Genomic DNA, 9,707 nt, shown 5'->3' on the forward strand with positions numbered 1-9,707 from the left:
AGCGATTTCCAATTGGCGCCGCCAGGGGGCAGAGAGCACCAGGGCAACATAAGAACAAAAGGCAGCCCTGAAAACAATATGGCGGCGTCGACAGGTTGAAAGATGTGACTAATTCCAGCTTCCAGCTTTCCCGTCACTCTTCTCACGTTTTCCAGTTCCTTTTTGCATTTTGGAACTCATTCCCACTCCACGTCGCTGCAACCCTATCGTTTCAACGTCCCACCGCATTATCCCATGCTGGAAGATGCAGAATTCGTGTTGATTTTGGATGTTCGGGCGCTGCAACTGCTATGTTGACATTTCCGTCGGATACATGTTGTACGTTACCTCAAATTTTCAATTTTCAGGCGAAGCAAATACATGGTTTCGTCATTTAAAAATTGTATTATATAATCGATAATCAACATTCTTAAGCTTTATAAATTAGTTAATACATATTTTGTTTTTTCCATTCTACAATTTAAATTTGCATGCCATCGGCATATTCACTCACATCATCAAGTGAAAGTGATTTATTGTCAATCTTCATTCAATTCAGCATTCATACTTAATTTTATGATCCAGTGGTTCCAATTTTTTTATATTCTTCTTGAAATTTTCCGTTTTTCTCTTTGTTATATCTAGTCAAAGAGATACATAATGATATATTTATAATATCTGACAAAAAATACATAATTCATTTTCAATTTTTAGGCACATGATTTAAAGATGTCAGAGTGATGTTCGAGTCCAACAGTCCGGAAGAATTCCAAGTGGTATTAGCCTGGGTAATATCCTTCTCAGTTTTCATTATGTTGGTCGCCTTCTTTGGGTGTGTGTGCGGCTGCAAGAAGAAAAATTCTGAGAAGTATGAAAAAATGAAAAATTTATCATAACTAAATATTCTAAAATAACATCACATTACAGAGACGAATGGATTGGTAAAGAAGGGAAATTGAAGCCTCTCAATAATTTAGACGATGACATTTTACCTGCAACTGATGAATCCCAAAAAGCAGCAAACAGGTATATTAAATGAATAACAGGAAATGCCAAAAGTTAATTCATTCTTTTCAAGAGCTTCGACTGCCAATAGGAGTTTGCCAGATATTCCAGTGAATGAAGTTCGAGATGCAAACCCTACTTGGGATGCAAACCAGCTCACCATAACCTCCGACAACTGCTCTGGGCTTTATGCGACTGTTGGCGAAAACTCTAGCTTGGAAACGGAGACTAAGGCAAAGAAGAGGCAGGCGCCAAGTGTGCCAAATCCAGGAAATAGTGCTGGCGATTCTGCCTCTGGCAACTTGAAATCTTCGATGCATCAGTATGCCAAGCTAAGCCATCCTTATGCTCGAGTCAAACCTCCACCTCCTAAAAACGATGCTCAAGCGTTGTCTAGCATTGCAACGCAACCATCAATTGAATTTGACAGCTCTGAAACCACACCTGGCACTTTAGAGGGGTAAATTTAATTACCAATATTAAAAATCATCCATCTCTCTAACTAATGTCTAAAATAATGATTTAAAAAAATTGTTGAGCTAAATAAATTTATAAGATTATTCTAATTTCAGTTCCGAAACCACCCTCTCATCCAGCACTGATCAGCCAATCCCTCCTCCTAGGACGAGACGTTCGTCCTCTCAAAGCAATCTTTTTTACCCGTCGAACACTCCTCCATTAGCTTCTGGGGCAAGAAGTGCTAATACTTTGCCATCATATCCATCCAATTCGTCATCAATTCTAATGCCGGACTCAATTCCTGCTGGTCCTGCCATCATGGGAAAGATTTCTGCGAGCCAGGAACTTCCGTATATCACACTTCCTCTTGGTACATCAAGTTATTAAATATATGTGCGTTTTTTTAAAAGTTTTTTTAAACCAGATAATATTTTACGTCACAACTCTGTACCTGCCGATCTTCAAAACCATGCTGTTGAGGAAGAAAACGCAAATGGGGTCGATGAAGCCAACAATGCAGCACAAGAGGAGGCAGACCAGAGAAACCAAGGTGCCGGGCATTTCAGTGGAGACTCTCAGGATTCCAGCAGTAATTTCCAAAAATTACTTCTTAAAATTTCTGTTTGACATGATTTTTTTTCTGCAGAGGGCTACACCAGTATCAGTGTGAGAGAACCGCTTGCAAGCATCCGAGCCCAGACAGCTGGTCAGCTAAGCCGCCGGACAGATCCTCATTACGCAACTGTTTCTGATGATTCAGGTAGTTTAAAAAATATTTTTGAGGAATTTTAATTGAATATAACATGCACAATGCAGACGAAATGTATGCGGCCATTGAGGATAGGACTGGCAGTGATACTTATGCCCAAATTGTGCCATTGCCACAGCAGCAACCACCTCCACCAAGCGTGGATAGTTTGAGAAGCACTGTGGCAGAAAATCATTCTCGACAAGGTGAGTGATATACTTGAAACAATTTGAATAGGATCAAAACAAGACAAAAGTAGTACGATATATTAAGAAAGTATAATAATAGAAGTTAAGTAACTTTTTCTTTTGATACACAAAATAGTTGATCGATGTTCCACGTGACTATGCCATATTTTTTTTTTTATCAGCAACCTGCAATTAAATTGACATGCCTGCAAACAAGAGATATGCTTTTTTACCTTACAAGCATCTCCAAGGTCATTATTTTTTATTGTTTTGACATCAGCAGAGATTTTTTAATGCTATCAGTGTTCAGTATAAAAACTTATCTTTCTTAATTTGGACTGTTCATTATTCTCCTTGAGAATGCGAACTCTTTTATCACTTCGCTTAAACAATAATTTTTTTCAGCATCCTCGTCAAGTGCTTCAAGTGCAGCTGTTGTAGTTGGGTCCCCTAAGCCTGAAAAGAGGCAGGCAAACTCTCCCTTGCCGCCGCCACCTGCAGTTCCTCCACCTAATATTTCCCCTCCTCCAACTCCTACAACTCTCCCCCAGAGCAAACTAGATGAAATGTATGCAAAAGTCAACAAGAAAAAGAACTCAAAAGAAGGCCCCCAGGTGGTGGCCAAGGAGGGAACATCTCGGGACTCGACAGTCCAGATCAACTTTGACTTGAACTCTGGCTATGAAAGTCTACCTAGCAACAGGCCTCCTTCAATGGAGCCTAATTACGAGTCTATGAGTTCAAACATTCTTGACACAGACTCTGCTTCTGGTTATGCTGTTGTTGCACCTAAAAAAACAGACTATGCTTCGTACGGTTCGACGAGACAGAGGAATTCTTTGCACCAACCAATTGATCCCAACTATGAGGAGCTTGGGCTCAATAGAGATCCCTCCTCTGTCCAAGAACCTAATTATGAGATGCTGAATGGCGAGCCAAATTATGAGCCTTTAAAATCTGTCTCCTCAACTCAGGACGACCCCAATTATGAGAGTGTGTTGAGCCTGCAAGAACCTCCGTACGAACAATTGAACCAAACTTCCGACAGTGCCGGTGATATTCTATATGCAACAGTCAACAAAACTAGCAAGGCTACATAGATTGCAAAATGAGACTGTTTAAACTTGAAGATTTCTTGACACCAACTTTTTGGCAGCCAAATATTTAAATATCTTGTGATACAACTCAATACTTGTGATTTTGTGTTAAAAAGCTGTGAGCTACTATCCAACAATTTCCTATTTGAAGCAATGTGCCACTTGATCACATTCGTAGACTTCTTTTTGACGAGCGTTTCTTTAGGCATTTCATTTTTTTCCACTTTTGCATTTTTCTTATTACAACAATAATATTTGATTCCAAACAAATTTTGGGCGGTAAATGTGAAATCCCATTAGAAGCAGGATGAGAATGACTGGAAATATTTAATTTTTATTTGGCGCTCAGTTACTCAAGCATTAATAAATGGCCTTGTGTCGGTTACAAACAAATGGAATACATATATTTTGAAATTCAAAATATCTGCTCAACTAACTTATTGCATACAAAATGAATTAAAGAATATTGGAAGTGTATTTTTTGTATTTCACATATTTATTAAAAAGAGCCCACCTGGATTGTTGCTTTTGAGATAACAAGCGCGTTGATGAAAATATCTGATATTAAAACTAGAGAGATGGAATTTGAGTTTATAGGGTTTAATTAATATATTTATAATCAGTTTATATACTTGTTATGGACTATGATTTTACGATTTATGAAATTTTAGTTCTGTAAGCTAGAAGAACGAGGACGCATCTTTTGTAAAACGTATTCACTAAAATGGATCTTCTACGGCATAATCTGCAAGTCTTTCAATCATTGCTGAACAAATGACCTCTCTGCACACAATCAATAACTGTCACCTTATCTTTCCTACCAATTAGATTCCACTTAAAAATCATTCTGTTGATGTACCCTAGAGATATTGCACCCTCAAAAGACAATGGGTTGCTGCAAAACTAACCAATCTGAAAATGACTTCTGTGCTGTCAGGTTAGTTTTTTTGACTTGTGCAATCTCATTATTTTAATGTTTATATCTTGTTATTTTAGGTTTGGTTCTGCTTGCCCTTGTTGGGCTAATCCAAGCTCAGGAAAAGCGCCCAGACCCTTTGGAAATTGAAGGGCTGGGCATGGTCTTAGGGATTTTCAGCAAATCAAGAGATAAACGACAATATGAGAGCTACAGAGGAATTCGATACGCAAAGTCTCCTGCCAAAAATGTCTCTAACCGACGCTTTTTGGTAATTAAGCTTGAATAAATGTATTAAAGTCATGTCATAATACATCCTAAAAAATTTAACCTCAGCCGCCAATTCCCGAAGAGCCCTGGGGAAATGAAACTGTTAACGCTATTTTTTTTGGCCAACACTGCACTCAAACCTCTCCACTGAAGGGTGCTGATTTCTACACATTGCATCGGCTTGGACAACCAGACATTGATGAGTCAAAAGCTGATGGTGATCTGGAGGATTGCCTCTTCCTTAATGTTTATACTCCGGATGTAAATATTCAATTTTATATAACATAAATTCATAGACGTGTTAATATGTTAATATTCATTTAGAGAGCACCAGCAAAGCCTCTTCCAGTAATGGTATGGTTTTATGGAGGTGCTTTTGTTGATGGTTCGGGTTTGATTTACGGTCCCGATTTTTTCATGGACCATGACGTTGTTATTGTCACCCTCAATTATCGCCTTGGCCCTCTTGGTAATCCATATTAATTGATTATAAATGTCCATAATAATAGCTATTCTATTTATTAAAATAATAGGTTTTATGTCATTGGAAATCGATGAGATTCCTGGCAATGCAGGGTTGTTTGATCAAATTGAAGCTTTGAGGTGGGTTAAGAGCCATATCCATAATTTTGGAGGTGATCCCAACGAAGTCACAATTTTCGGAGAGTCGGCTGGCGCATCAAGTGTCTCTTTCCTCTCCATCAGTCCACTTGCCAAAGGTGCAAAAAAGCTTTTTATTTTCCTATAATTTAGTTGAATTTATTTCAATCAGGTCTCTTCAACAAAATTATTGCTCAAAGTGGAGCTGCCATGGATGAATGGACTGTCGACAGGGAACCTGTATACAATGCTCTAGGAATTGCAAAGATAGCTGGCTGCACACAGGAAGAGGGTGATCCAGCCTTAGTTGAATGCCTTCAAGAAGTTGATCCTATGGTTTTGACAAAAGCTTATAAAAATGTTTGGAAGGTTCGTGCATTAATTTTGCGAATGTCTCGGACATTGTTTTGAATTTGATTTAGGTCGAAGAAATTAAAAAAGGTAAAACTGGATTTGGTGGTTGCACACCAGTTGTGCAAACAGCCGGTGAGCAGAAATTCATTGACAAGGATGTGATGGAGTATTGGAATGATGAAAATTTTGAGAGTGTCCCTGCTATTTATGGAACAAATCAACACGAGGGTACATACGTAATGGCAAGTATGTTTAATTCACCATTTAAAAAAAGATTGATATAGTAAACAATTAAAAATTTTGTAATAGTTGCCTATGCTATGTTCTTGGAGCCAAACAACCTGCACAATGACTACAACTTCCTGAAATATCAGTGCATTGATATTTTCTTACAATTGTTTGGCATTAAAGACGCGGGATACTTTGTAGCTGATTCTGTGGAGTATGAGTATGTTGGAATAGATAGAATGGGAAATTTAACTGCCATGATTCCAGGAATGGTTGATGTAAGTTTTGTCTATCCATTTCATTCAATATTAAATAAAATTTTCTTTACTAGTTCAGCGGCGTTGCCTTTTTGAAAGGCGCGTCATACGAGAACATGAAGCTGCACTCGAAATTCGGCAAGAGCTACTGGTACACTTTTAACTTTGAGGGATTTGCCACACTTTGGCCTGCAATCGCAGCTTCTGTCTGCGTACCATTCCCAGGAGGTAAAGTCGTACTTTTTTCGTTTTTTTTCTTGGTTCCATTTTCATTATTAATTAAGCTTTTCTACCTGTTAAGCAATTATAATCAAAAAAAATATTTTTAAACATAGGCGTTTGTCATGCAAATGAGTTGTTGATGGTTTGGAACATACCTGTTCTGGGTGCGACTCTTACAGCAGAAGAGGAACAGCTTTCCAGGAGAATGACTAAGATGTGGTACAATTTTGCTAAATATGGGTAAGAGGCTGCCTACCGTACATATATGGCTATTAATATTTTTACATGCTCCATAATATCATCACCAACAACAAACAATGCGTAACAATGAAACATGTTTTGGTTGTTTTTCTCTTATTGTGATTGAGTGCAGTTAAGTTGTACCTAAAGAAATAACAATTCAAATATAATTTACGCAGATTTCTGCCCCTCGTACACAACCAACGTTAATTATTTTAAATCATAATTTTCTAATTCTAACTCTTTTAGTGAACCAAATCCTGCTGAAAACCCTGTTGACGATGTACCTCAAATTCTTCCATGGGACGAAGCAAGCAACACATATATTAGATTTGGTAATAATGGAATTGAATCCCCTGTTGATTTTACCAAGGAGTACACCATTGCACGAGATGAGGATTTCAGCATTGGTTTTGATTTGGAGAGCAGTCCTTGGGGAAATTTATGTTGATTAAGAGCAATTGATTGAGCATAATTATGCTGCTTTTGTATTATGTACAATATTAAATGCAGAAAAATTTACAGACTTCAATCTATTGAATAAAAAAATCTGGAAAAAAAACATCACTTTTGTTATGCATATTGTATTTTACATTGTGCGTTTTTATAATCTATTTTTTATGTGGTGCGGTTATATTTTTGTTTAACTTAAAGAGCTTTTATTAACAAATAAATAATTTTTGAGTCTTAGAATTATGAATCTTTTGAATCTTTATAATGACAAAATAAAACGTTTTATTTTTCAAAATAGCTGCAAAATAGCCTAAAAGTAACTCAGTACATCATCTATTCAAGCCAGGATTAAAGCTTAATTTAATATGTAATTTAATACATAAAAGTGACTAACCATCGACAAAATATTAGTACATAGATGTATCAAAGTACTCCATGCAAACAATGAAAATCTTTGCTATGGCACGTGTCGTATCTTTGTAAAATCTTTTCGCGCGCTCAATTTAAATCGCTCAGAGGAGCAACCAATCGGGATCGCGAACAGCTCAAAGGAGCGCTACTATTCGCTGAGCTAAGGATATTTACGTTTCAACGCAATCACTCCCTTGATGTCTTCAACACAACCAGAACACAACAGAAAAAATAATTTGTTGTCCGTTCAGCCAAGGAGTTGCCTTAATTTCACAAGTTTAGCTTAATTATATTGGTTTATATTTACTTGCTAAGTTCTTGAGTTTTTCGTGTATCACAGGAAACATAAATTCTAAAAGATGGAAGCACTCAAAGCTGAAATTGCTAGGAAAAGGAAAGCACTAGAAGATAGCAAAGTTATGGTATGTATTGTAAACAAAATACATAAAATATTTTACATGAGTTTTCATTGTTTATATTTTACTTTTTTATGTTTAATGTATATTTAAATATACAAATGAATTTATTAAAAATTGCTCCTTTCTCTTTTATAGGCTCCGGGGCAAAAATTCTTCAAACGCAATGATTTGCTGGCCAAACAGGAGGACGAATACTTGAAAAAGCACTTGTCACAGTATCAGCCAGAGAAAGCCTCCAAAAGTAGCCAGAGCAAAGAAAGTAATGCATAAATTATTAAATCTTTATTGTTTATTGTTATAATTTTATTGTTAATGCTTCTGTAAACACTTTCCTTAATTAATATAACTTTTTAGGTCAAGGAGATGAAGAATGCGGACGGACACTTCCAAGAAAAGAGGTAATAAGGAAGCTGCGAGACAGAGGAGAGCCCATATTTTTATTTGGAGAGACGGAATTGGAGGCTTTCAAGCGACTCAGAAAATTGGAAATTCTTGAGCCAGAGATCAATAAAGTAAGAGAGCGTCTGAATCAAACAAAAGCAAATAAATAATAAATAATCTTTATTTTTACAGGGAATGAGAAACGACTTTCAAGCAGCCTTGGAAGAAGTTGACGAAGAGTCAGTTGAAGAAATTTTGCGAAATAAGAAGAAGAATGGTGACAAAGATGGTGACGAGGGACCATCGAATGAAGGAGACGGAAGCAACACACCCCGAAGTGACGATGAAAGCGAGGAAGATTCTTGGGAGAAGATTAAAGAGGTTGCGGCCGAACAGCTTGATAAGGGCAGCAGACACACGGACATGGCAATTATCATGAGGCTGCTGAAATTTTTGCTGAAGATGTGGGAGGATGAGCTGAAGGGCCGAAGGCAAGCCGAGAAGTCGACCACGAAGGGAAAAAATGCATCAGCCATGTTCAAGCAAACTAAACTCTACCTGAGGCCCTTGTTTTCTAAATTGAAGAAGGGAAAACTGCCAGATGACATCTCAGACAGTCTCACAGAAATTGTGAAGTTCTTGCTAGACAGGAATTATTTGAAGGTATTAATTTATTTGCAAACCAACAATTCATTTGCTAAACTAAAGATTATTATTATAAATATTTTTTTTGCTGCGAAAATAATTGACATGTTTTAACCATAAACCATTTTTTTATGTTCAATTTAATTTGAAAGAAAAAAAAATCATTTTGTGAGTCGATTTAATATTATTCAATAATAGAAAAATTTTCCAATTTTGTTCATAAATTATATTTTTTGCACCAAATCTAGTTTTGATTCTCATCTGGTTTCAGGCAAATGATTGCTACCTTATGATGGCTATTGGAAATGCACCTTGGCCGATTGGCGTTACTATGGTTGGTATCCACGCAAGAACAGGTCGCGAGAAGATTTCTTCGAAGAACGTTGCCCACGTAATGAACGATGAAACACAAAGAAAGTACATTCAAGGGCTTAAAAGACTAATGACCAAATGCCAGCAGTACTTTACCACTGATCCATCCCGGTGTGTCGAATACACTAAGTTGACATAAATTGAAATGAAGGAATCTCCTACATTTCTATGTCAGTTCTCTGATATAATTGTAAAATTGGTGAAAAATTGCAACACAAAAGTTACTGAAAATGCGGATAAATTAAGGCCACTAATTTTATTGTTAAAATTTTGTATATATGAATGTAAAAAGATTTCAACTTTAATGTCATAAATAAATTGCTAAGGTGTAATCAAAAGGTATTTTAATTTTTGTTTTGAATCCTTTAATTTGTTTTAAATTCTTTAAATATCAATTCAGCGTAAAAATTATATTTCACCAAAGATTTGCATTCATTAAATTTGTTAAATTTAATCGGAATGG

The 9,707-nt window shown here is 36.6% G+C and overlaps 3 protein-coding genes across 4 annotated transcripts; all 3 read left to right on the top strand.

The window, feature by feature from the left end:
* Positions 1 to 57: 57 nt before the first annotated feature.
* On the top strand, positions 58 to 3,973 carry LOC132202820 (fibrous sheath CABYR-binding protein). Its single transcript, XM_059630036.1, has 9 exons — positions 58 to 318; positions 694 to 847; positions 907 to 1,005; positions 1,058 to 1,444; positions 1,557 to 1,813; positions 1,868 to 2,032; positions 2,090 to 2,203; positions 2,260 to 2,397; positions 2,785 to 3,973. Exons 2-9 carry the CDS (start codon positions 720 to 722, stop codon positions 3,477 to 3,479), a joined length of 1,983 nt encoding a protein of 660 aa, XP_059486019.1. The 5' UTR covers positions 58 to 318; positions 694 to 719; the 3' UTR covers positions 3,480 to 3,973.
* A 286-nt stretch (positions 3,974 to 4,259) lies between these two features.
* On the top strand, positions 4,260 to 7,195 carry LOC132202821 (juvenile hormone esterase-like). Its single transcript, XM_059630037.1, has 11 exons — positions 4,260 to 4,413; positions 4,473 to 4,663; positions 4,729 to 4,923; positions 4,987 to 5,131; positions 5,196 to 5,381; positions 5,435 to 5,631; positions 5,685 to 5,862; positions 5,926 to 6,122; positions 6,176 to 6,329; positions 6,437 to 6,563; positions 6,813 to 7,195. Exons 1-11 carry the CDS (start codon positions 4,395 to 4,397, stop codon positions 7,012 to 7,014), a joined length of 1,791 nt encoding a protein of 596 aa, XP_059486020.1. The 5' UTR covers positions 4,260 to 4,394; the 3' UTR covers positions 7,015 to 7,195.
* Positions 7,196 to 7,578: 383 nt separating this feature from the next.
* LOC132202315 (pre-mRNA-splicing factor 18) lies at positions 7,579 to 9,575 on the top strand. 2 transcript variants are annotated; one of them, XM_059629159.1, is made up of 6 exons: positions 7,579 to 7,703; positions 7,768 to 7,849; positions 7,982 to 8,105; positions 8,201 to 8,358; positions 8,420 to 8,890; positions 9,144 to 9,575. In XM_059629159.1, exons 2-6 carry the CDS (start codon positions 7,787 to 7,789, stop codon positions 9,381 to 9,383), a joined length of 1,056 nt encoding a protein of 351 aa, XP_059485142.1. In that variant the 5' UTR covers positions 7,579 to 7,703; positions 7,768 to 7,786; the 3' UTR covers positions 9,384 to 9,575. The 2 variants fall into 2 exon arrangements, with proteins under 2 accessions (XP_059485142.1, XP_059485141.1); XM_059629158.1 differs by having other exon boundaries at positions 7,622 to 7,849.
* Positions 9,576 to 9,707: the final 132 nt, after the last annotated feature.

Source organism: Neocloeon triangulifer, unplaced genomic scaffold, assembly GCF_031216515.1.
Source record: "Neocloeon triangulifer isolate White Clay Creek 2 clone unplaced genomic scaffold, ASM3121651v1 ptg000015l, whole genome shotgun sequence".
Taxonomy (NCBI): domain Eukaryota; kingdom Metazoa; phylum Arthropoda; class Insecta; order Ephemeroptera; family Baetidae; genus Neocloeon; species Neocloeon triangulifer.

Bases quoted from the DNA above. Each gene is read 5' to 3' on its own strand.
- LOC132202315 (XM_059629159.1), top strand. From the start codon at position 7,787: ATGGAAGCACTCAAAGCTGAAATTGCTAGGAAAAGGAAAGCACTAGAA. The intron at 8,106-8,200 runs GTAATGCATAAA...ATAACTTTTTAG, and splicing joins AAGTAGCCAGAGCAAAGAAA to GTCAAGGAGATGAAGAATGC. The intron at 8,359-8,419 runs GTAAGAGAGCGT...TTATTTTTACAG, and splicing joins TTGAGCCAGAGATCAATAAA to GGAATGAGAAACGACTTTCA.
- LOC132202820 (XM_059630036.1), top strand. From the start codon at position 720: ATGTTCGAGTCCAACAGTCCGGAAGAATTCCAAGTGGTATTAGCCTGG. The intron at 848-906 runs GTATGAAAAAAT...ATCACATTACAG, and splicing joins AAGAAGAAAAATTCTGAGAA to AGACGAATGGATTGGTAAAG. The intron at 2,398-2,784 runs GTGAGTGATATA...AATTTTTTTCAG, and splicing joins AGAAAATCATTCTCGACAAG to CATCCTCGTCAAGTGCTTCA.
- LOC132202821 (XM_059630037.1), top strand. The intron at 4,664-4,728 runs GTAATTAAGCTT...ATTTAACCTCAG, and splicing joins TCTCTAACCGACGCTTTTTG to CCGCCAATTCCCGAAGAGCC. The intron at 5,132-5,195 runs GTAATCCATATT...TTAAAATAATAG, and splicing joins TTATCGCCTTGGCCCTCTTG to GTTTTATGTCATTGGAAATC.